Here is a 27,048-nt window from a genome sequence, read left to right as displayed (position 1 = left end):
AGAAATCATGACCCAGAAAGCTTAATTACCTCAGCTAGTTTTCTACAAGGTTGTGCACTATAGGAGAACATTTAATTGTCATTGATTCTTAAAAATGATTTTTTATAGATATAAAGACTGGAACTATTACACACGATGGGAAAATTGGGAGGGAAATGAAAGTTAGTTATGCACATCCCACTTAAAATTATGTGCATACATACACAAATGTCAATGATACACAGCAGCCTTATTTCTATTAATGAATACAAAATAAGTACAAAAAGTTCAAACTATTTGAATGGTTTTATTTGTCAAATAGAGATGCTCATAACACCGACCTTGCAAGGCTATCAGAAAAGCTGTTTCAATAATATAAGAAAACAGGTTGACCAGAATCTGACAAAAAACAAGTCCTCAGTGGCTCTTAGATACTAAATTAATGTTAAAGTTCTCATCACATATTTAACTTAAGACAGATTTAAAAACACTATTGCCCCTGACATCTGCTCATGGAAAGTTCCATTACCCAGAGAGTACAGAAACTAATTTTCACAGCAGGTTTGTCTTGTATTCCCCAATAACTGTTGTCTGATTAATTCTTAAAGGGATCAAGAGTATAAATAAAATGATTTCCCTGGCTCACAATTTGTTTAGTGAAATCCAGTTGATTAAAAAGAACCTATAAAGTATCCAGTGCTTATGCATTTGGCCTGTTAAGTAAAGTCAGTAAAACATTTCAAAGGCTGATTTGTTGTTGTTGTTGGATAAATAAGGTCAGGTTTTTTTCCCTGTATTTTTTTCTTCCCCCAGGTCTGAACGCACAGCAAATCACAGATAGGTAAACATGGAAAGAGAGCATAGCAAGTATGTCTTTGTAGCTCCAAGCAACATCTCTGCAGTAAGCAATGGAAGACAGAACAGATAAGAGGGCTGCACCCACACTGCCCCCCACCCCTAGAAGAACAGCTACAACTTACATGCTAATCTGGCCAGCTTGTGTGGGCCAGGAAACCCACAGCCATTCAGAACTACAGCAGACCATGAAGAACTCTGGCTCACAAGTCCGCCTTGCTTTACATCTTCCCTGGGAAGCCGGCCTGGCAGATGGGAATCCATTCCTGAAAGTAGTCGTTTTCTCATGTCTCTTGACTTGTGAGTTGCCACTGTCCTTTCCCTGTTCAGTAGAGAATGAAGTCTGTCTGGATTGCTGTTTCTTCACTTGCCAGTTTCTCATGGGAATTTTTCTCCTTTACTTACAGTTGGACTTGGGAAGTTGGAGCAACCGGAAATATCAATTTCCAGAACAACAGATGAGAGTGTCCAAATATCCTGTAAGGCTTCCATCAACAGCTTTAAAAGTGTAGCCATACACTGGTACCGGCAGAAACCAAATCAAGGTTTAGAGTTTCTATTATATGTCATCGCAACTCCTACTCATATTCTCTTAAATGACAAGCACAAGAAAATGGAGGCAAGTAAAAATTCTAGTGCTTCCACATCAACATTGACAATATATTCCTTGGAGGAAGATGATGAAGCTATCTACTACTGTTCCTATGGCTAAAGCACAGCATTTGAGCTTCCAGAATAGTTTACACAAGAACCATCCCCCTGCCACATGTTCCAACCCACATCCTCTTTAGCGTAGACAGCCACCTGCTGTTCAGCTGGGAGCACCACCTGAGCCTTGCCTCCTCACAGCACTTGCTCAGCTTTCCATGCAACAGTGTGGATTCTCCTGTCAAGGTGAAGTTTCAGGGACTGTATTGCAATCGAAGACTGGCTCAACACTGTTTCCTACTAACTGAGAACATCTGGGAACCATTCAATATAGAATGGCAGGCTCACTGCATAATTTAGTTCTTTTTTAACTGTGCAGAAGTTTCCTATAACTGAGTTTATAAGGAAAGCAAAGCAGAGTTATGTGTCAAAAGAGGGGTGTAACTATTTCAAGATACTTCATGTTATGGTTATTTCCCAATTTTAATCATGCACATCAGAGGCTTTCAGAGGTTGGAAAGTCTGGCAAATGTAATAATTGGATGCCCACAGTCAGTATCCTAAGGTCTTCCTGAAAAAATTTAGTGACTATTATGGCTATAAGAGACAATCATCTCCTTCCAGATATGATAACAAAGTAGAATCCTGGATGTGCAATGCAGCTCAGTGCAACTCAGGACCAAGGCTGGGGCAAAGCAAGATCTGTTCCAGGAAAGTACTTCAACTCAATACTTTAGAGTTCTGCAATAAATAATAAAGACACCACATAAGAACTTCACTCACTTCAAAAGGAAAAGATTCTCTGCCCCTTGCACCAATAGAGAGAATAAATAATCACTCATGAATTGGAAACATAAAAAATAATTATTGACAATTATTACATGTTTATTTTCTCACTTCTGTTTCAATAATTGGGAACATTCAAAAGATGGTGATACAAAAATTAAATATAAACATAAAAATTTCCATTCCACCTTTTTAAAGTCTAATGAGAAAAAAATCTTCCTATAGAATATTTTTATACTGATGAATTTAATAATATAGTATCTCACAGTACACTAGTCATTCATGCAGTTTACCTACAGTCTCTGGAATACCTGAGGTATGTCTGTGATCCGTTTCTCCCCTTTAAGGATCAGGTTGGCCTATTAAGTAAAGATGCCACTGACAATTGAATGAGGGGACACTTGGGTGTTCTAAGTACCTCCCAAGGGCAGACTCAGTACCCTGGTGCCACCCCCTGTACATGATGGCTTCTGAACATAGTGGTCTTCAATGGGACCAAACAGAGTGCCCAAATCTCAGCAGGCATTGCCTCTTCTCTAATGTGTGCATAGACACAATGGTAAGACTACGGAAAGGACAGACAGTTTAAGAATAAGGACACTTCTAGAAATAAGTGGACAAAGGGGTGAAATTTAGTATAGGGGCCCAAATTACTCAAGGTCAGAGAATCTGAGCTTGCTTTACACAGCAGGGCTGCATAATGGGATGGTTAGGCCATGGTAGTGTTTACCAGGTGTTTTGAAGGGGCTACACTTGGCTGTACATTGTGCTTTGATCTTGGTGGGAGGTCTTTCTTCTTGCCCCTTGGCATTGTACAAAAAGCCCTTTGGAATAAACCTCGAGGTGACTGGGTATTGATCCAGGGCCCTCCTGAAGCTATACTGTGTGTCTGTCTTTCTTATTGTCTCCTTCTGTCTTTCTATCTAATATTTCCTCGCTCCTCTCTCCTCCACCCAAGAACCCTTCGACAAGTCAGAGCTGGATTCTGACAGACTCCCACAATTAAACTTCTGATAATCTCTGAGTTAAGCCCTTGATACAGATGGCTTCACTTGATTCTCAAAAGAACAGTGGAAAATCTCACAGCCTCAACTTTTGAATAGACTCCTGGGATGGAAAGTTGATGGATGCTAAAGTGATGCAGAAGAGAGAAAGTATTACCTTATCTGTGGGTCTAAAGTGACAAAATAACATGTAACCATCAAACACAGTCTTTGAAGAATTGTTAGTAAAATGGAAAACATTCACTATATTGTGTAGTAGAAGGAAGGTACCTCAGAGGGTTAAGGGAAAGGAAAACAGGGAACAAGCACTTGGGCTAGTGTGTGTGTACACATAGGCTAGCCTCATGTGAAAGGGCAGACTGACCACATCTTTCTTGCAGCCCCTTCTTTCTGCCTCTATCCTAATTCTAGCTACTACTGCCTAGTAGTTTAAAACACCCAGTTAGAATGGATATTGCTAGATATAGGACACAAAGATGCCAAAAATTCATAAAAGTCTTAATCTTGTGACATCGGGCGTTCCCCAGCTTTTGTCTGGAGGCCTACTAGGAAAAGTATCATTGGAGTCTTGTGTCTTGAATTAAAAAGCCTGTGGAATATTTGCTAGGACTATGTTGGCTACAGAGACTATTTATATTATAAGTTTTGAGATAAAGAAACATATTTATTGACAAAAATGATTAAATAGAAAGGAAATTTCCCAAATTTAGAAAATGATTTAAAAAAAAAATAGGTGATTTAAAAACATTCCTGGTGCTGTCATAAACTTTACCCAGGCCAACAGAAAGCTTATGTTACATAAACTGTTATGTATGTATAATAGATTCAACATGTTGATATGTGCATTTAATGATAAATTATTTATATACTATAATCATATGTATGATATACTTTTTTGCATGGAGCTTTTTTTCTATTTATGTTTTCACACTCATTCATGTTACTACTCTATAGTTCTAAGGACAAAACCAAAACAGGGTAAAATGATATGAATATTATAGTGATGACAGTCACTGAACTGCAGAAGAGCCATAGACTGTGTCTGTGCTTATAAAGATTGATCGAGATACAGCTTCCACTTACTTATATGCTAAAGATGAAGTTGCAGTGAGTAGCCAAGATGCGTAGTTGTAACTGATGCTCACAAAGCCCAGGGTAGTTATTACTTGGCTATTTTTAAAATATATTTGTTCCAGCTGAGTCTATAACTCAGTTGGTAGAATGCTTGCCCCATGCAAGACCCTGGATTCCCACCCCCGCCCTCCAGCACTACATTAACCAGGCATGATGGCTTCCAAACCTATAATTCCAGCACTTGACATGTATCAAGGCTGTCTAGCAATAAATAAGTAAATAAATACAATAGATTTGTCCACTGCTACAGTGAGTGATGACTGATGAATGATACATATGGCTATTTTAATTTATGTTTCTCTGTTTGACATTGTTCCCCTAGTGGACTTTTCTTATACTTCCAACCTTCCCATAGCAGTTATTCAACTTTGGTTAAATTACTTCACCTATCTTTGACCCATTCTCTTAACTTCAAATGGACAACATCATAAAATTAACTCGAACAACCTGTTGCAAGTATTGTCTCAAATAATACACAACATTTTTACAAGTATGTAGGCCTGAATGTACCTATTGTCTACTAATGGGAGCTGATCACGTTGGTGATATTGCATATCAAAAAAATGTAATTGTGATCATTTTGATTCATATCCCGAGCCATTGGCATCAGCAGCATGTGATTCCAAGAACTGTGTTGGGGATGCAAAAAAAAAAAAAAAATCAAGTTTTGTTCTAGGGTTACTGAGTCTGAATCTCATTTCCCAAGAATCTGGGCCCCTTTGGGATACTTACAATCTGAGCCACAGAGGTCTAGGTGCCAGGCTCTTCAAGGGATGCACCCACAGCCCAGGACAACTAGAATCTCACCCCCTTTGTATCCAGCAGCCACTCTGGTGTCTCTGATTCCTTGATAGATATAGTGGACTGCTACTTGGTTTCTCTGCAGCCAAATGCACAGTAGCTTTCTAACCAATGCATGGACAATGGAGTTTGCTACCCACATAGACGCATTTTTCACTTCCTTTATAAAATGCATTAGAAAATCAGTGCAAATTTTCAGTAGCTATTTTGTTACCCAGAAACAAGATTAATTTTTGCTTTGAGCACAAAATGCTTGTCCTCTTAAATTAAGTTTCACAGTGCTAATGAAAAAACAGCAAGGATCAGGGAAGGGGGAGTAGAAATGATATTTCCATTGTCACCACCTCCTTGCATCCCAAGTTTCCTAGGAGGAAGCTCTAGACCCACAACTACACTCCCTGACAAGGCAAACTCCTAACATTTCCAGACAGAGATTGTGTTACAGCCAGCTCAGGTCGCTTGCTCAGGTTTCATATTTTTTTCCGAGGAGTGTTGGGATTAAGTAATTCTACATGGAGGTCTCTAGACTTATGCATATGACCCTGATTGTGTTACTACGCTGCCCAGCACCACCTCTTGGTACAAAGAGGAGTACTTTATCTTCTCCTTTTGTGCTTTTTAATGATCACTATCAAACACATACTCATTGTAACAAGGAATAATAGGCCTTCTTCAAGGTTGTCTTTAGTGCAGGGAGACAGCAGCTCTAACACGCCCACTTAATGGAAACATTCAAAAGTAGAATTAGAAAGGTATTTCCTTTGTCTAGGTTACCTAGGAGACCTGTACTCAAAACTGCCAGATGCAGGGTGATAATGAACAATGAACAGCTCCCCAGGATGCACACTGGAAGGAGACTTCAGTTCTCCCTCCCCTCCCCTCCCCTCCCCTCCCCTCCACTCCCCTCCCCTCCCCTCCCCTCCCCTCTCTTCTCCACCTCCTCCTTCTTTTCTGTTTCTGCTTTCTTTCTCCCCTTCTTCTCTGTTCTCTTTCCTCCTTGTCTGTCTCCCTTGCACTCATCACTAAGTCTGTCTGTATCTTAGGAGTAACCTAACAAAGAATGTTAATCTTTCAACAAGACAATCATTTCTGACCAGAAAAAGAACCAAAAGTTCTCTCTCACACATGCAAGTTCAAAGTGTCAACCCGAAACTGAAATCATGATTCTCAGGGCTTGAGAAGGGTGGAGAGTGGACACCACACATGTGTGGTGTTTCCACACTCCATTGATATGTACAATTGAGGCATGCTCACAGGACAAGAAATAGTTTCTCTAAATTGACAGTTTGATAAACATCTTTCAGAGGGACAATAGAGAGTCTGTTAATAAGTTGAGTTAGGTAAACCAATTTCCACAGGAAATCTTGATGAAACACCAAGTCCCCCTTTTCAGTCTCCAGAATGCCACTTCCTCTTCCTGCATCAGTCTCTTTTGTTCTGGGCCTGTGTAGCCTTAGTGTTCAGTGCTCCTTCAGGACAAAGGCTGCAGAATGTGGCTCCTGCTGCTAATCTTCACACTGGCCTCCCTCGGGATTTGTGAGTAAGATATCCTCCACTCTTGGGACTGGAGGATGCAGAAAACAGGGACAGCCTGGTCACACCACATTCACAAGTAGGACATTCACATAGCTGTTCAAATTAAACTGACAAATTCCTGAATGATCCTAAATCCCTCAAGGCACATGTTGGGTGGGGGGCGGGGGGTAGAGTACAAAACCCAGATACTGATTTGAATTGGACTTGGACACCAAATGTGTATTATCTTAATGAAATTCAAAATTCACAATTTTGAAAAGTTTTGAAAGTTTTAGCTTTTGTTATCTTTCAGATACAGGAGGAAGCATTCCTACTTCACATCTGTTGTCATATATCATCAAGAAAAAAGGAAATACAGCACTTCTTGAATGCCAAATCAAAACAAGTTTTTTGATACCTAATACGTATATACACTGGTACCAACAGAAGCCAGGCCAGCCTCTAAAAAGAATGCTATATATTTCTTCAGAAGAAAATGTTGTCTATGACAAAGAATTTAGAGCAGAAAGATACGAGGCAAAGAGATGGCAGAGTGAGTTGTCTTCAATTCTCAGAATATACCAAGTGACAGAAGAAGACACAGGGACATATTACTGTGCATACTGGGATATACACTCTATCAATATGCTACAATGTTCACAAACAAAAACCCTCCAAGGGAGGCTCATCTGTACAGACACACGTGCCTCCCCTTATGCCTCCCACAGGGACTAGACCACTGTGACTCAACAGAAGCCATCCAGGCTGATCCCACCTGTGCACTTAATTACCTCCTTCTCACCACCCCCAGAGAGATATGACCAAGATTACTGAGCATTCTTTTTTCTTTTTTTTTATTAAATTTTTAAAATTTATTTAACATACCAACCACAGTTTCCCCTCCTTCCTCTTGTTCCGTTCCCTCCCTCCTTTCTATACCCCCACTCCATTCCTCAGAAAGGGTAAGACCTCCCATGGGTGTCAACAATGCACGGCATATCAAGTTGAGGCAAGACTAAGCTCCTCCCACTGCATCAAGGTTGAGACAGGCATCCCATCATAGGGAATAGTTTCCTAAGAGCCAGCTCATGCTCCAGGAACAGATCCTGGTCACACTGCTAGGGGCCCCACAAACAGACCAAGCTACACCCATGTCACCCACATGCAGAGGGCCTAGGTCGGTCCCATGCAGGCTTCCTAGCTGTCGGTCCAGAGTCCTTGAGCTCCCACAAGTCATCTGTCTCACCCTGTCGTGATCTTGACCCCATTTTACTTATATAATCCCTCCTCCCTCTCTTCAACCAGACTCCCTGAGCTCAGCCCAGTGCGTGGCTGTGGAGCTCTGCATCTGCTTCCATCAGTTGTCCTGAGTTTGATCTCACCAGAAGCCCAAGGGCCGAGTGCAGTGTCTCCTTCACTAGAGCCCCATAATCTCTTCTCATCCCATTCCTGAGCATCCTTTCATCAGTGTCTGTGATGGTTTCTGCTTCCCTACCTACGGCAAGCTTCCTGGGAAGGAGGCCAACATGCAGTGCTCAAGAAAGCCTGTGGACTTTGAGAAGGAGCAAGTGAGTAAATGATGGACACTCCAAAGCCTTTTGAAAGAGACAGCCCTGGATTCCCCTTCCTACTCAGTCACTCACTGAGGAGAGTAAGCGGTGCTTCTCAACTCAAAGCCACAGCGATAAGAGCACAGGACACTGAGGACTTCCTGAAGTCTCATGTGAACGTTTCCAGCGTTGTGATCATCCAATCTCGGTCTTTTCACAATACAGCACAACCACTTCAATGAGCTATTACAGCTCAAGTGAGGATATTCCCCAACTCAGCAAAGCATGTCTTTCTTGTTCTCCCAACAAAATTAAGGCAGAGGTGTAATTCTGAAAGTTTAATTATGAATGGGCCAAAGAAACTATGTTTTTCCTTCACAGGACTTCATTCACAATAGAAGATTACAGCTTGCTGTCTTCCATTACACTGCTTGTTAATATAAAGTTATCAAGTCAAAACAGACTACTACTGAATCAATTGTGCATACATGTAAGACTGGAGAATCTTGTTCACTACTACTTTTCTTCCATGCCCACAAGATTATTAATAGTTATCCAAAGTAGTGACAAAAAGAAAGGAAAATAGTTTAAAACCTAGGGAATGAAAAAGATGTCAAGGAGAGGTGTCACTGGAATAATACTTAAGGACAACAGGGGAGGGGTTTGGGGGAATGGTTCCCAATGGGAAATGTAATATTGCTGCTGTAACAGGTGTTTTGATGACTTCTTCTGGTACCTGAGAGATCCTTTGCAGCAGGAACATGAAAAATGACACAGCTCACTGGGCAGGACCTTCATCAGCTCAGAAACAAGCCTTGCCCTCCTCCTTTTCTACAGAGCTAGGGCTGTGTCTTAATCCACTGTAGCTCAGGTCCCAGTCACTGTCTCTAGTGTCCAGTCCAGCTGCCCCTGGAAATGCTGATCCCCTGGGTTTTCCTTCTGTCTTTCACTTGGGTTTGTAAGTTGACTTCATTCCTTTTCCCCTTTTATTGTTTTTGTGTACTGAGCCAACTGAGAATAACAATGATTTGCAAATCTCTGATTTCTCTCCCTCACTTTTCAGATGGAGACTCCTGGATATCTCAGGATCAGCTGTCCTTTACCCGAAGACCAAACAAGACAGTGCACATAAGCTGCAAACTCTCTGGGGTCCCCCTTCAGAACACCATTGTGCACTGGTACCAACTGAAAGAAGGGGAGCCCCTGAAACGAATCTTCTATGGCTCTGCCAAGGCTTACAAGCAAGACAAGCCCAACTCCCGCTTGGAAACAGATGAGAAGAATGATGGTACCTTTTACCTGATAATCAACAACGTTATCACAGCAGATGAGGCCACATACTACTGTGCCTGCTGGGATCTCACGGTGTCTCACCATCTGAAGGAACCTGTAAGAAAACCTTCTTATCACTGCTCCTCAGCTGCACTCACAGTCCCTAAACCACTGAGGAACCTCAGTGCTCACATTCACAGGTTCATAGGTAGTGGGACTGGGTGTGTCCTTGGGACTCATTTTGTTCAGAGATTTCACTTCAAATGAGGAAGCCAGAGCCTAGAAAAGTCAAGTGGCTTGTCCCAAGCCCGTGACCCAGAGAGGCAGCTACAGCCCTGTTTCCATCTCCACCCAGTCCCTTCCCCTGTTTCTCGTATGGGCACTACTAAAATAAATTTCTTTTAGCAAGATTACATTTCATTCAAAGGGACACAGTGACAAATAATCGTGGCATCCCTCTACCATTAGACCCCTAATCTTGGCTGGCTGATATAAGCCAAGTACGACATTACCACACAACTGAAAGGGAGATGCAGGTAAATGACAGCTGTGTCCCATCCTCATCCCCATGCTATTCTTCCATGGCTACCTGTCCATCTTCATTCCTGCAACTTTCTCTTGGTTCTGAAGTCTCAATACCTGGAAGAGCTTCTGTGGCATAAATAGGGTGTGAGGGCCACAGAGAATAACTTCTTCACGAGTATATTTTAAAGTCTTTGCCAGTTCTGGAAGGACTGGTTGATACAAAGCCTGTATTTCCTCCACTACACTGTGAAACCATGGACCTCTCATAGCTGAGGCTGTGAGTTTGACTCAGATTTGGTGGCCCTGGCCTGATACCTGTCTTTTTACAGAGATACAGGCTGTTTATGTCCAACATCCTGTGACTCTTACCTAGAGAATAAGAACAGCAGCAACAAAACCCATGCAACTGTGTTCTAGGCAAATGATTCTCTGCAGATGTTTCAGTAGCAGCCAAATAAAGTGATTCCAATTCCAGCCTGACTCCAGTGTCCAAAATATTAGCTATTTCTTCTCAAACTTGGTTCCCATGTCCTTTATGGCAAAGATGCAGACATGTAGTGAAGAGGACAACATGTTTTGGGGTTTGTTTTGTTTTGTCTTTTAGCTTACACATGCTTTGACTCCTCAAGTGAAGGGGAAAAAAAACAAGGAAATTCAATTCATATTTTTAAAATATTTCTTTTTTTATGTATGCATATGTATGTTTGCTTGTGTGTGTCCATTTGTTTGTGTGTATGTCTGTGTTTTTATGTGTTTGTATATGGAATTATGCATGTGAGGCCTGTGGAGGTCAGAGAGGTTGCCTAATCCCGTAAAGCTAGAATTACAGGTAGTCATAAGCAGCCTGACTGGGTACTGCGAACTAAACTCAGATTCTTTGCAAGACCAGTAAGGACTCCTAACCACTGAGGCGTCTCTTCAGCCCTGACCCAACTCCTCTGAACTTTCCTATAATGTGAGATTTGAAAGGGGACAAGACTCTGGGAACTGTGGTTTCACCTGTCAGAAACTCAAACACAGTCGGACTAAAGTCTGACACTTCTGAAACTGTGGTGGCACTCAGGATAGAGTCATGACCAAAACTGTGGGTCCAGTGAGACAACTGCAAATCCCCTCTAACTCTAGCCTCTATGTCTCCACTGCCTGGTAATAGGTAGCCATGACAATGATAACTACATAATCCTGATTCAGATGGTAAAGACCAAATGTCTACATGGATGCTGCAGTCTCCTTGTACAATAGAAAAACAAAGGAAATCAAGTAGCATGTTATTTCTGTGGACATTCAAGTTAATCTAGATTCAATTGTTGTGGATAATATGAGCATCAGACCACTCAAACCCCTGAGCATTGAGAGTTCATATGGCAGACTGCCCACCATTCTAAGTCTCAGTCATTACATAAATTTGCTATTCTACAGACAACTAGCAGAACTGTAACTAGAAATTAAATTATAGAATAATTTTTAGATGAAACACATGGAATATCATTCACGTTAAGCACCAATCTTCATAAATTTTAAAGAGCTTACAGAAACTCTTTCTCAACAACATTTTTATTTAAATTTATCCTTACTACCGCCTCTGAAATAATTTTTGGATTTGTTGACTCTGTTCTTGATGGAAGCCATTCTCACTATGAGAGGATGCAATTTTCATTCCTGCTTCACTGGTGGCTAAAGACTGTGAGCACATTTTAACTACTAATTGGCCATTCAGACTTCATCATTTAAGAAGTGTCTGCGTTTCATTGATCATTGTTGATTGGACAGGGCAGTGTATGTTTCTGTTATTCAACTTTTTGAATTCTTTATATATCCTAGATACTAATCATTTGTCAGATTAATATTTGGCAGAGACTTTTTCCCATTTGGTAGGCTCTCTCTTCTCTCTGTTGGTTGTTGTTTCTTTAATTAAGCCTTTTAATTTGATCCAGTCCCATTAATCAAAACTTGTTTTTGTTCCCTGAGCTATTTGGAGTCCTCTAGAGAAAATTAATTTCTATGTCCAGAGTGAGAATTGATGGTCCTCATTTTTAATAAGAATACTGGAAACCAAGAGGAGTGAAAATGAAGCAATTTTATTTACAACACTGCAAAGCTCAGTGCCAGCCTAGATTGGTAGGCTTCTCATTGAGTGCAGAGAAGAATATATAAAAACTGGACACATGACTCTTCACCTCCTTTTTCAATAATCAGGAAGATATACTCATATATTGTCTAGATCTTAAGTTTTCTCAATAAAAAACCACGTGTGGGTTCGGCTCTACATTTTACATTGTTTTAAACTTATCATAGACATGACCTTGCACCAGTACTTTTCTACTCTGAACATCTACTTTGATGTAGGGAAGGAATAGCTCCATTAGCACATGGTAACAGGGGTCTGGTGTTTTGTGTTCATTTGTAGCTGGCCCGAAGCTGTCTCAGTGTTTCCCCTGTTTTCTTCTATTGATTTCAAGTTTCAGCACCTTCCACTAAGGCCTTCTTCAACCCATTTTAGGGTTTTTTTTTTTTTTTTTTTTTTTTTTTTTTTTTTGTTGTTGTTGTTGTTGTTGTTGTTGTTGTTTTTTTTAGAGGGTGAGAAATAAGGATCTAGTTTCAGGCTTCTACATGGAGTACCCACTTTTCACAGCACTACTTATTAAGGAAACTGTCTCTTCACCTTCATTGAATATGACAGTTGTATTGAATGAGTTTATTTCTGGGTCCTCTATTCTATTCCATTGCTGCACATGATTAATCTATGTGCTGGTACCACATCGGGCTGTTTTTTCCTATTGGCCTGAAGTCTGGTGAAATTAAATATTGTGATGATTTCACTTGATCTTCTTGCTTAGGCTTACTTGGCATTCAAAGTTTTTTGTGTTTTCATATAATTTAAGGGTTGTTCTTTCTACTTCTATGAAGAATATCACTGGAATTTGATGGGCATCTAATTAAATTTATGTATCGTTTTTAAAAACATTTATTTTACATTTTATATGAACAGATGTTTTGCCTGAATATATGTGTATATATGTACCATAAGCATAACTGGTACCCATAAAGCAGAAGATGATGTTGGGTCCCCTGGAAATGCAGTTACACACAGTTGTGAATGATCATGTCATGTGGATTCTGGGAATTTAACCCAGGTCCTCTGAAAGAGAAGTCACTGATTTTATCCACTGAGCCATTTTTCCATCTCCTGTATATTACTTTTAATAATGTAGCCATTTAAACAATATTTATTCTGGTTATCCATGAACATAGAAAGTCTTTCCATCTTCAACTGTCTTCTCTAATTTCTTTCTTGACTACTTTATAGTTTTCACTATAGTTTCAACTATAGTTACATTTTGAACATCCACATATTGTTTGACCATTTCTATGAAATTTTTCAGTTTCACTATTTCATGATTCTTGCGTCAATACTATATTATGCATTAGTCAAATGTCTTTTTTACTGTTTTTTTAATTAATTAGTTTTCACAGGACTTGCGATGAACATAGAGTCATATGCAAGTATTATACCATTAAGCCTTATCCATAGCTCTCTCTTAATTTTTTATTTTTGAGGTAGAGTCTCATTACATTTCCCAGAGTCACTTTGAACCCATACTGTAGCCTAGGTTGGCTTTAAACTTGTGATCCTTCAGCCTGAGCCCCCTAATTAGCCAGGATTACAGCCACCAGTCCTAGTTGAGAATTCTTTTGGTTTTTAATGTTCATGAATCTTCACAGAATCTATAATATGCTTATTTATCCAAATTCTAGCACCTTCACTTAAGAAAAAAAACAAAGCAAAGTACTGTAGTAGTTCAGATTGGAATTGTAGCCAATTTAAATATGAATTTAGGAGGTATTGGCTTCCTGATAAGTGTAGGTTTTTTCTCTATAATTGTGTTTCTTTATATATTCAGATTTTAATGGACAATTACTAAAACTTGATACTGCCTTTTTCATATAGTCCTTGTATTTTTCTGGTTTCTTTTTTGTTTACTTTTGAGATTGTAATTTCGTTACATTTCCCCTTCCCTTTCTTCTCTACAAACCCTTTCATATACTCCTTTCAGCTCTCCTTTAAATTCATGACCTCTTTTTTCATTGTTATTCCATGCATATATGTGTTGTATATATACATTATACATATATATTTCTAAACATAACCTGCTAAGTCCATATGGTGTTACTTGTATGTATCTTTTCAGAGCTGATTGGTTGGCACTGGACAATCAATTGATGTGCTCCTTCCTGTGGAGGACCACCTCTCCCACTCCCAGCTTTACTCAGTTTCCTGTAGTATTTAGTGTAGGGTTGAGACTTGGTGGGCTTTTCCCCATCCAGTTTAGTCTGTTCATTGATGTCATCCTTGTTCAGCTCACATTTGGCAGTCATGTTGGTAAGACTTTATGAATAGAGCTTCTGATGTTACTAGGAGACACAGTCTTACAACAAATGCACTGATCCTTTGACTCCTACAATCTTTACGCCCCCTCTTCCCTAATGTACCTTGAGTCAGAGGTTTATCCTTTGGGATTGTGTCCCACAACTCTGTATTTTGACTGGTTGTGATTTTCTCCATCTGTTGTAAAGAGAAGTTTCCTTGACAAGGGGTAAAGACTACACTTACCTGTGGGTATAAGGACAAATGCTTATAGATTGTTGTTAGTGGTTATACTGTTTTAGTAAACTAGTAGTTGTAGAGTCCCAATAACATGACTTCACTACCACTAAATAGTTAGTTAGGTCTCCAATACCAGGCATGGTATACCTCTTGTTGAGAGGTCTTAAGTCCAATTAGAGAGCTGTTGGATCAAGGTATGTGTGACACTATTTTTTTTACAAATGCAATGAACAATTTATAATATTAATTTTTACATTTATTTTACGTGTGTGTACATATATGCATGGATGTGCACATGCCAAGGCATACATGCAGAGGTTGGAAGACAACTTAAGAGAGTTGGTTCTCTCCTTCCACCATGTGAGTTCCGGAAATCAAACTCAGATTATTGGGTTTGCCAGTAAGTGCTTTTACCTACTGAGCAATTTTGCCATCCCTTATTACTCACTCTTTCGTGTTTTAAGTTAGTTTGTGTCTCTATAAATACAGACACATCTTAAGACTTCTGATAATTCACCTCTTGGTCTTGGAACAAAGACTAATAGTTGAGAACATGTCATGCTGTGTAAAGTCTAAAGGGTAAGCAACTGTTCTGAGTAATAGAAAATTGAAATTGTCAAGTAAAATAATATTTGTAATCAACAAACTAATAAATCATTAAAATTTATGATACTTTACAGATGTAATTTTTATCTAGCCTTCTTCTCTATTCTAATAAGGCATTACAGACTACATTTTTCATTAACATGGCTACAACAATTGTTCTTGAACGGCAACTAATAATGGCGGCTTTATGAACATACATAATTTAGGTCACGTTTTTCAAAGAGCTTCCTCTTTTCAGAAGTATTTCCCCTCTTCCTAAGAAGAAACATGAGTGCTTGTGAGAACAGAAAACACATTCCTTTGATGCAAACACTGAGCAGTTTCAACACAACTGAACTCCTGGAAATTAAAAACAAAACAATTCTTAGAATATTTTTCCCAGTTACTTGAAAAAAAAAAAAAAAGCACTTGGTGGACCAGTTAGCCCAATTCTCTTCTTCCCCAATTGTACCACTTCTATTTTCTGTTATAACTGCCTCCAAGGAAAACAATGTATGAAGTTAGTTTGTGAAGAAACTTACGACTTACCAGATGTCACACAATTTATATTCAATGGATTTCTAAGGAACCCAGATCAGTTTATCACGACATGTTTTTAGAAGGTTTAGATTTTTGTAGAAGCTGTGAGCACTGTGATAGCTCAGGCTGGAGCAAGATATTTGCAGAAGGAACTAAGCTCATAGTAATCCCTTCTGGTAAGTAACTTTTTTCTGCTTTATTCTATTATATATATGATTGTATAAAAAAACCAAAAACTACTATGAGATACTGTATCTGACTACAATATTCTTAACCTGAGTCATTTTTCAGGACAGATTATTGGATATGACAGTAAAAACTACTTTGTAAATTGTTTCTTCTCTCCATCCAGAAAACACTGAAACTCTGTATTTAGAATAGTTGCATATACAAAGGGGAAGTGGAAGTCATTCTGAGGATCATGTGCATAGACTATTGGTGTAAACTATTATTTCAGGATATTGTTTTAAAAAGTCTTTTAAGTGAGTCCTCAAAATGGAGTTTTTCTCTGTTTTGAAAGGCAACTAGTGCTACATTCTCCAGACAAACTGGAAAACCATTATTATTGGTTTTGATCATAAATGACAGTAAATTTCTGTAGAACATTACTGAATGCCATTCTTATTTCTCTGACTCCTTGTAGGGTAGGTTGTGACAAGTCACAATTTATGTCACTCTGATTCTTGAAATATTATCTGGAGATTTCTATTAGAATTTGTAGTTTACACAAGCCACATCTGTCCCGGGTCCATGTAAAAGGCTCTTCACAGATTTACATCTTTATTTGATCATTACTTTCCTCAAGGAAGCTTAGGATTGTCATATTGTCTGAAATTTTCGTTTTATGCATCTTGACTTTTTATAAGAACACATTAGTTGTCTAATTATTAGTAACTATGCCCAAACACATGATTATTGCTTTTATTTCTCTCTGAAAATTTCTCTCTGAAAAAGAAATCTCAGTTAACTCTAAATTACATTCTAGGCTAAGAACTGATTTATAAATAACAGCCCTTTGAGGGAGGAAATACGGAAACATCGGGAAAATCTTGAAAAAATGAAATAAAACTTGTCAGCCTGTGTGAACATGACACAAGCTTCAAGGCAGAGTGTGCTCAGTCCTTCGACTCCTGGTTACACTTAGATCTTCTGTGGCTTCGCTTGAGTTTTCTCTCCATTTAATACCGGCAGAGCCGATTTTATATATTCACACAAATAGTAACAAAAATATTGTCAGATGTTGAGTATTAGATACAAATTCCTCCAAGCGTTCCACCCTGACACACAGGCCCATGCCTACAGGAACGTTTTCTTTACATTCTGCAGAGTAGAGAAGGGAGAGAGGGGGGGTATGGATGCTGCAAGCTCCAGCCTCAGCATCTTCAGAATGGTTCCTGGTTTGACCACATCTGAGGAAGCTGTGTGCTTCCTATTCTGGCATAGGAGACATGAGCAAAGAGTTTAGAATAATTGAAGAACACAATTTTATATTCAGAGGTTAAAATAAAATATAGTACAACGCCTGTTTTACTGACTGATAAAGAAGCACGCCAATTTTCAAATGTGGTAAATTTTCCACTGTAAAATTAGAGAAGTAGTTGAGGAGGTGACTTGGTGGGTACAGTGCTTGCGGCATAAATGTGAGGACCTGAGTTTCAATCGCCAGGGTCAGTCTAAAAGTCCACATGTGCTCCTAAGGTAAGGCAGGACACTGAGGCAGCAATAGCTCCAGAAGGCCACAGGACTGCTACACTGGAATCCAGAATGGTAAATAACAAGGAGATCTTTTCTGAAACAAAGTGGAAGGTGAAGACTGAAGTAAGGCTGTCTCTGACTACCACATTCAGGCAAGTGTGTGCCTGAATTCACACACAGGAATTTGCAGGTTCCACGTATACACACCATATACACAGAGAAAGAAAGAAAAAAAGAAAATTGGGGAAAAACATTTTAAAACACATCTCCTTCAGAAGGAAAATGGATATTGAGTGGATATTTTCTCCAACATTCATTTTGAGAAATGAAAAGTGGCCATTAAACAAACCCACTGATACTGCAACTAAATCATAAAATTTGATGTCACACACTCACTGGGACTCAGTCTATGAAGTCAGGTGGATAACTGACTGGTGGATAACAGTGTCCTAAAATGGCTTTGAAGACCAGCTCCCCTGACATTTCTTCATTAGATTTTCAAGAAAGAGCCAAGCCAGAAGCTTCAGAATAGCATTTGGCATGATTTACTGAAGTCGGATTGTACCCAAACTTTCAGTAAAAGATCTGATTCCCGTGTGTTGTGCTTCTGAGTGGAGCACAGGCACTGTTTTAACATCAGAAACGAAGTGTTCCATGCACCAGCATACACTCTAGGCTTAATCACATCTCCCTTTGCTATCCTAGAGCAGCAGGTTTCTTGTGATGGTGGATTTGGGAGCCCGGGTATACCACAGAAAAGTAGACTATAGATGGTGGGCCCTCCTCATTTGACCTAGATTTAACTGCAAACCAAACCCTCCATTTCTATGACTAAGAGCAAAGCTTTTCCCTGTGGAATGACAATGTTTTGTTCTAGCACAAGTCATAGCAAATTAAGTTGTTGTTGCTAGCAGTCATTTATTTTAGTTTCATTGTGGTAGAGAGGCTGAATTGATTTTCAGTAACAGATAGGTTTTATGAAAAATAAAGCAGCTAAAACTTAGAAGTTGTTTAACTTGCTCAATCTTAGAACTCGTTATGACTCAGTTAAGTCAGGACCAAAGCCTCATCCTTGTAAGAATTCCAGACTACCATATTGTCCCTATTGTTTGAAGAATCAAGGTCTCTAAACTAATGTAGTAGTTCTGATATGGGTTGAGTCACTGTAGAGTTCCTCCATGTTTAGTAGAGGAATGTATTGTGTTGTCATAGGTGGATAGTGAACAAATATATTTTCAAAGAAATTGAGGGAAGGCAAAGCATGGCCACAGTGGAGTGGAGGTGATAATGTTTAGAAAGAAGAGGGCTGTGAGAAAGATTTTCTGAAGCAATTACCAAAGTTGATGCTGAAGAACACTGTGCAAACATCCTAGTAATGCTTGAAGACATTCAGACTTCTGTAAAGCATTCATATGTAATGTATGGAAGTCATTATTAAATCATTTGACACCGAAGTGGGGTTTATTATTACAGACAAGTCTATGAGCCAGGCAGTGGTGGCACGTGCCTTTAATCCTAGCACCTGGGAGGCAGAGACAGATGGATCTTTGTGAGTTCAAAGCCAGCCTGGTCTACAAAGCAAGTTCCAGGACAGCCAGGACTGCTACACAGAGATACCCTGTCTCAAAACAAAGCAAAACAAAACAAAAAAACAAAAACCAAAAAACAAACAAGAAACCAGATAAGTCTGTAATGGACTCAATACACAGTCGCCTTCCCTTTTCTCCAGGTCCAATGCACTCTGAACCAGTCTGGGCTTTGAACTCAGACATGGGTCTCTGGCTTCTCCACTTATTCCTAGAGATCATGGGAGACTCTGTGCTCAGTTCCTAACAAGTAGGACAGATGAGGGTATGAGAACAGCAAGATTATGTGAAAACCAAAGTCGATAATATGAATAAAGCATGTGGTACATTGTCCAAACCATAACAGACACAAAAACCGTAGAGAGGACTGTCTCTACCATGAAGAGGTGATTTGTTGTCATTATAGCCAATAACATTTATTATACAGCTAAGTTTTCTGGGAGATGCAACTGGACTTCTAACTGCTAAAATTTTACATACACAAAATTCCCATCTGGAGGCATTTGCTTTTCTTTACCAAGCTATTTCATCATTTGACAAGAAGCATGACTCTAAATATATTTTTAAAGGATTTTTATTGTTATCCATGTGGCAGTGGCACACACCTTTAATCCCAGCACTCAGGAGGCAGAGGCAGGCAGATCTCCATTAGTTCCAGGCTAGCCTGGTCTACAGAGCTAGTTCCAGGACAGCCAGGGATACATAGCTACACAAAGAAATCCTTTCTAAAAAAAAACCCACAAAAAAGAAGGATTTTTACTGTTAATCAATACAAGTTTTAGTAGAAGTTGTGAAATGCTGTTTTGTTTCTAATTTTATAAAGTATTTTTTTTAATTTCTGAGAATTTCATCATGAGGATTGTATTAGCTTCCTTTCCACCTCACCCTCTTCCTCTTTGAACTCTCCCAACTCCCTGCCAAATTCATTATTCTTCCGTAACTATTGTTATATAAATATATATGCTCACATATGTACATATAAATACAACCTGCTAAATCCATTTAGTGTTTTATATAAATATGTATATGTGTTTATGTCTAACCACTTGGAACTACATGACCTATCTGGGGCCCATCCCTACAGAACATGATTCTCCTTCTCTTAGCATCCAGTCATTGTGTGTAGCTAATCTAGGAGTTTGGCCTTGTGAGATTTTCCCCACCCATGCTTGAACGTCAACTGGTGTTGTAATTGTGCACATCTTGTTTAGGTGACCATATTGTTAAGATTTCATGGATGCAAGTTCCTGTCATGTATAGAAGGCACTATCTAAGCAGAAGACCCAGTCCTATGGCTCTTTGATTTTTTTGTTTCCTCTTCCACATAGATCTCTGAGCTTTGAAGGAATAGGCTGGATTTCAACATCCCCATTTAGAACTGAGTGTTCCAAAGTCTCTCACTCTGAACATTGTCCAGTTGTGAATCTCTGTGTTAATTGCTATCTATTTCAAGAAGAAACTTCTCTGATAAGGGTTGAGCAATGTACTGGTCTATGGGTACAGCAATATGTCATTAGCAGTCATTTTATTGCTGTGTTCCATTAGCAGAATTATAGGAGTGTATCTTTTCCTGGTTTGTGACTTATCTAGTCTCAGGTGTTGGCCTCTTTAGCAGCATCAGGTATGGGTTACATCTCATGGAGTGGACCTTAATCCAATAAAAAAAGATTGATTACTCAATAAAATGTTCTATAGTTTCACCATTATATCTGGCAAGCAGGTTATTGTTTTAGGCAGTAGGGTTTCTCCTCTAGTATCAGACAGAGTACCTTCTAGTACCATGAACACTAGTCAGAAGGGGTGAAGCTTTTAGTTGGCCTCAGTTTCTCCATCTTTAATGATAAAAGTAAGTGATTTCTTCAGCAACAGGGCTTTAGCATCAGGTTATGGAGAATAACCAGTAGCCTTGGGAATATCTTGTTATGTTTGAGGTGGGGGTCTGTAGGACCTCTTTGACCAATGCTCACTAAGATGTACCTCATTCCTGGCACTGGAGGCTTTGCTTGGTGGCATGAGACTTCTTGTGGAGGCATTCTCTCCCCCTTTATATGGTAATTCCATTTAAATTCCTTTCATATAAGTGTATATTTAGGAAGCTTCTGCAGGTGTAGATTTCCATGTGATTTTTTGAAGGCTCTTTAGTGTTAGTTGTTCATACCCATAATCCCTCTTTTACTCTGCCTTCCCATCCCCCTCCCTATTTAATCTTATTCTAGATTCCTCTTTATCTCTTTATAGCATTATGTTCTATTTCTCCTTCCTTGGAAGATCTCCTCTCTCCCTGACCTCTTACTAGGAACTTATCTGTTGAGATAACTCAAATTGAAGCCTCTTAATTCAACATACTAGGGATAATTTGGAGGTACAGCTACATGCCCAACACCAAAACTTGGAGTGGTTCTCATGAGAGAGTAAATTGCTTTCTAAAAGTAGAGATCAACTAGGCTATCCCCTGAGAACTTCAAAATTGAGAAGGGGATCTGTAACTGTAGCTAGCAGATCTACCTGATGGATTGTAATACACATGAAAGGATATTCCCACTTCATAAGGGACTGCATATAGTTACAAAGAAAAATTGAAAGCCACCTCCTGACTTCTATTCCACTGAGCTATAAGAAAAGCAGGGCGCATTATAGAGTCAGCTAAATAAGCAGTGGGTTGCACTAAATTGCCGAAGAACAAAGTAACAAAGGATGAGGGGGGAGCATGTTAGAAATGACAAGAAACCTTCATCTGTACAAATGACCATAGACATAATTTGGTCTCCTTCCCTCCCATCCATCCACCCAGATGAATGTATGTGTCACTCTGAGAAAACAAAGGTGGTGTGAAGAAATAAATTGTTCTTAACTATTCAATGTTTGTGTTTATGTACTAATTATTTTGAGTGACTGGATTTAGTGGTGCATGTCTGTAATCCTAGCACTTGGGAGGCAGAGGCAGGAGGATCAGGATCAGGCAGACTAGGAGGAGGCCATCTACAGGTATACATAGAGTTTGATACTACATTGGGCTACGTCTCAACACTAATAACTACTATCCTCATTATTATCAACGTTATTAAGTTTCCATTTTATCTTACAGACAAAAACCTTGATGCAGACATTTCCCCCAAGCCTACCATTTTCCTTCCTTCTGTTGCTGAAACAAATCTCCATAAAGCTGGGACATACCTTTGTCTCCTTGAAAAATTCTTCCCTGACATTATAAGGGTATACTGGAAAGAAAAGGATGGTGATAAGATCCTGGAGTCCCAGGAAGGGAATACACTGAAGACGAACGACACGTACATGAAATTTAGCTGGCTGACTGTGACTGAAAAGTCAATGTATAAAGAGCACAGATGTATTGTCAAACATGAGAACAACAAAAAAGGAGTTGACCAAGAGATTTCCTTTCCTCCAATAAAGAAAGGTATGTGCATATGTCCTTTGAAATAGAGCTTTCTAGAAAAGGTGTTCGAAAATACCCAGTTTTTCTATGATATATTAATAAAAACTAACATAAGACCTTTAACAGGGCCATTGCATTTGTTTTACATTTTACTTTACTAAAGTACTAAGATGGTAGAGGCCTTAGGAGAGAAGGTGAAAAATTGGCTTAAGCTTTTCTACATCTATTGTCATTATCCAAAGTATCCAGATCTGATTTTCTTTTTCTTTCTTTCTTTCTTTCTTTCTTTCTTCCTTCCTTTCTTTCTTTCTTTCTTTCTTTCTTTCTTTCTTTCTTTCTTTCTTCCTTCCTTCCTTCCTTCCTCCATTTATTTATTTATTTTTCCTTTTTGATAATTGTTAATTGTATTAAAACAAATGACACATTAAAGCAACAGGCAGCTAAGTACTTGATAAATGCTAAAACGGAGGTTCCACTTTTGATGACTTAATTAGGAATGTTCTACCAAGTAAGCAAAGTCATTTACTTTTTTCTTGTTGTGTACAAAGTTCAGTTCCAAAACACTGATGCCTTAGAAACTGGTGCCTTAGTTAACAAAATATTCAAATGAAAGAGCCAAAGCTTGTCACAAAAAAGGAGTGAACTTAGCAGCCTTGAAATTTTCAGGTTTTTGTTGTTGTTATATGTATCACTGTCATCTAGAATATCATAGTTAAAGATGGAATGAGGATACTGTTTGCAAGCATGCTTCATAATTAATGCATTTCTTGACATTTCAATGCATTTCAGAAGCTAATATAGGCCTGAATAGGAACGTCAGTGGGTAGACCAGAATTAGTCGGTGTCCCAACATGGAGGGGGTGTACAGTGAAGAATGCATACTCTTTCCAATTTATTCAGAATAATTCAGATGCAAGACCCCAAAGGAGCCCCTTGATTAGTGAGGTACACAGCTGAACATCCAGACAGAAGGTTGAATATTCAGCTGGTCTTGCAATTTATTGTGTGTCGTAACTGCTGGCATTGAACAATAGTCCCAAGGCCCCAGGGACCTTCTAAACCTGTGAGGAATGAGCACATATAAAACCTATGAGCCTCTTGCTGGTCACTGTCTGGGTTTCTCCTCTGGGATCCCTAGCCACTATAATGATCAATGAACTTTGAGCAGTTGCTTTGGAAAGGTATTTGATTTGGAAAGATATGGCTGTTTTTCTTTGAAGACTATTTTAGAAAGTTTACTATATTTTGTAGGGTAAAAAAGGAAAAAAATATTCTTTTTGAATTTCTGCTTCTCTGTATACAGAAACATAACAAGTGAATGATGGATTACATGTGGATATATGCATATTCACAAACAGAGGGAGAACTGTCAAATAATGTACATATTAATTAACAAACTCTTGTTGTCATTTCTTGTAGTTGCCGTAAGTACTGAGCCTACAACTTGCTCGCATCAAAATGGTAGGTTTTAGTATCTTTGCCTTTGTATCACATTACAGCGCTTTTCCTTTTGTACACAACAATGTTTGAACTGCCTTGCATCAATTTAAAAATATCTAAATGTCTGGGCATTACAGAATAGACAGTGATATTTATAGCTAATGTGTCACTACACAGACATCACAGCAACACGGTGAACTACTAACTCAAATACAAGTGTACTTTAATGAGGGGCACAGTGATGTACTCTAACCTATTTTAACAAAGGAATTTATTGACTCATATGTCTATTATTTTTAACCACCAAAGAAAGCATAATAAAAGTTAAGTATAGGTTTTAAAAGCCATCCAGTTACTCACTACTTACTGGCAATGATAGATTTAGACAAACTGACTTCCAAATTCAATTCCCCTCTTAGTGGTTCTTTTGTGAATGGTGAGTGTTGTTTCAGGTTTGGGTGAGGAGAGCTGTTACTTGATGTAAGTCCTCAGAAAATTAATACCTATTACTCCCTCCTCAGTAACATGTGCTATGTTGTCAAAAAAGCATGTGGAACTAATTAATTAAAGGACTCTTTCAGATGTGCCTGCGCTGCAGCTTCAGTTTACGAGCACTTCTGCGTACTACACCTACCTCCTCCTGCTCCTCAAGAGTGTGATCTACTTGGCCATGGTCAGCTTCTTTCTGTTTAGAAGAGCAGCCCTCTGTGGTAATAAGAAGAAGTCCTAAGGAAATGAAAGGTGGTCCAAGTCAGCTACTTTTCATCCTTTACTGTCAAAAGGTGCCTTATGGGAGTCCAGCTGGATTTCCTTGCTAACTTTGACCTCTGTAAAGTCACACGTATATCATTCTGTCACTGCATAAAAGTTTTCAAACTTTTATAAGCAATTTGAGCAGCTTAACTCTGAGCACACCTCCCTTCTGATTCCATCCTCTTCAATAGTCCCCTCCCCCAAGAGCCTGAAGCATCACACCTCTAATACACATAGTTTGCAGCTTCTACCCATGGTCCTTGTCACCTTTGAACCAGCTAACTTCTTGAAAGCCTCCACTCTAGACAACTGGAAAAGCCTTCTTTACTATTTGAATTCTTGTCTTGTATTTCATATTAGAGACAATAAAATTATTTTTAAAAATCAGAAGTCTATTTTTGTCAATCTTTACTTCCATTTAATAACCCTGAAAGACACGGTATGACAACTGAGCCATGGCATCCAATGACAGTTGGTAACAAGAGTCCAAAATCACATTTCAAATCTTGGTCCAGAGTCTGTGGTTATGACATTTCTTGGAACAGTAGGTGTAAGAGGAACTACAAGAAATTGAAAAAAGTCATGTTACTGCTCTTAAAGGCCATCAGATTTGGTGTCATTTGGTTTTAGGCTTTCTCCTGGCAGTGAGCAAATATCTAACATGACTCAAACTGTGTGTGCTCAGCTCTGCGCCTGTGTTTCACAGCGGTATGTTTTCAGATCCTCAGACTGCTCCCTGAAAGCTACCAGAACTTCAGAGAGGAAAAGTGATGGAGGAGAGTGACCTCAGATACTGAATTCCCAATACCACAGCTTCCCTCCGTGACATGAAGTCAGAATAGTCTATCCCCTAGGGCCTTGTATGTTGAGGAAATTATTAATAGGAAGTACAAGCAAGTCCTTGAGGGCCCTGGAATAGGCCCGTGACCCTGCCTTAGAGATAGTAGATACCACACTCTCACACAAAGGCACCAATAGTGATTTCTATTCTCCACGGGAAGACTGGCAGAGTGCAATAGGATCATGTCTTATACTACACACCAAGCAACCCCTGATCTTCTAACAGCCCTTTGAAATAGATACAATTATGGGCCACAGTTTAAAGGTCACTATTTTGAAGCAGTACTAGTAATTTAAAGCCAGATTTCTCTGATCTCCTGTGTGTGTGAGAGAGAGGCATGGAATAGAGAGAGAACATCAATGTTATACATATCCTATATCTTTCAGTAATATTAAGTCAAAACAATCACAAATTATAAAAACAACCATTGCTTCCTTAATAAAGTTAGTGATAATTTCCTTAAGGACGTATGAGTTCATCTCTTTATTCCTCATGATTACTCCATGCCACTGGCTTTCTCACTCATCCTTTCTCTGACTAGAAGTGTGATCTACTCTAGAATAATAATAATTGTGCCACTTGCTGTAAGTTAGAACAGCGATTCTGCTCTCCATTGAGCATTTGTCTTTGGTTTGAAACTGCTCTTCTAGGGAGAGCACTAATACAGTGGGATGTGAGTTTCAGGCATGGTAGATTCCTCAATGGTGCTGTGTGGACGTGAGTAGCATCCTGAGACTCAAGTTTATCCATAGACTGAATCACTTGTAGAAGATTCTTGGAATCTAGGTAATTTTTGATGCAGGAATGAGGTTATGCAACTTCCTTGGTCCATGACTTTTATCACAACACAAAGCCTCAAACAGGTAACTACCTGATTTTGTGGGAGGATCCTGAACCAGGAGCCACATTTCACAGATAGAATACTGGCTACATTGTCTAGTGTTTGTTTGTTTGTTTGTTTGTTTTTCTATATCAGCTTCTCTTTTGAATGACAAAACTTTTACATATTTATGGAATCTTATGTAATGTTTGAGTCCATACACATATTGAGCAGTCTTTAAATCAGGGTAAACATAGCTTTTTCCTAAAATATCCACTCATTATTTCTATGGCATGAGAATATTCAAAATCTTTTCCATTGCCTTTTGAGATACAGATCATATTATTATTTTCTAATGTTTTAGTTCCACACTAAAATTTATGCATCCTTTGAATAATGCATAAAGTTAAGTAACAGGGTTTGCATGCAAAGTTACAAACCAAGTAGTTGACATCTGAGTGAAGCAATGGTGGAAATCACGAATGTCATGGTATTTTCCAGGTGGTGGATTAAATATGTGACACCTCAAGTAAGCATCACAAATACAGAGTAAGATAGACAGAACATCTCTGTTCTGTACAAGGGGAAGCTGTGCCAGGGAGAACTGTGGGGTCTCCTGAAATGCCACAGGGAATGGCAGAACTTGGATCTCAGCTGGTTGGTGTGAGCAGTTCTGCTCTTACCTAGTATAGCATTTGTTTGTAGGATGGAAATAGGCA

General features: G+C 39.1%; 1 gene segment (V, D, J or C); it reads left to right on the top strand.

Annotated features, from left to right (window-relative positions):
• Positions 1-1,022: 1,022 nt before the first annotated feature.
• LOC131910464 (T-cell receptor gamma chain C region C7.5-like) lies at positions 1,023-24,645 on the top strand. The segment is given in 6 exon segments: positions 1,023-1,134; positions 1,242-1,544; positions 15,917-15,976; positions 22,167-22,496; positions 23,895-23,936; positions 24,497-24,645. Coding segments are annotated over 6 exon segments (996 nt in total).
• Positions 24,646-27,048: the final 2,403 nt, after the last annotated feature.

Source organism: Peromyscus eremicus, chromosome 5, assembly GCF_949786415.1.
Source record: "Peromyscus eremicus chromosome 5, PerEre_H2_v1, whole genome shotgun sequence".
NCBI classification, from domain to species: domain Eukaryota; kingdom Metazoa; phylum Chordata; class Mammalia; order Rodentia; family Cricetidae; genus Peromyscus; species Peromyscus eremicus.
The sequence above is the reverse complement of the archived record's forward strand: the minus strand, read 5'-3'. Positions and strand labels throughout refer to the sequence as shown.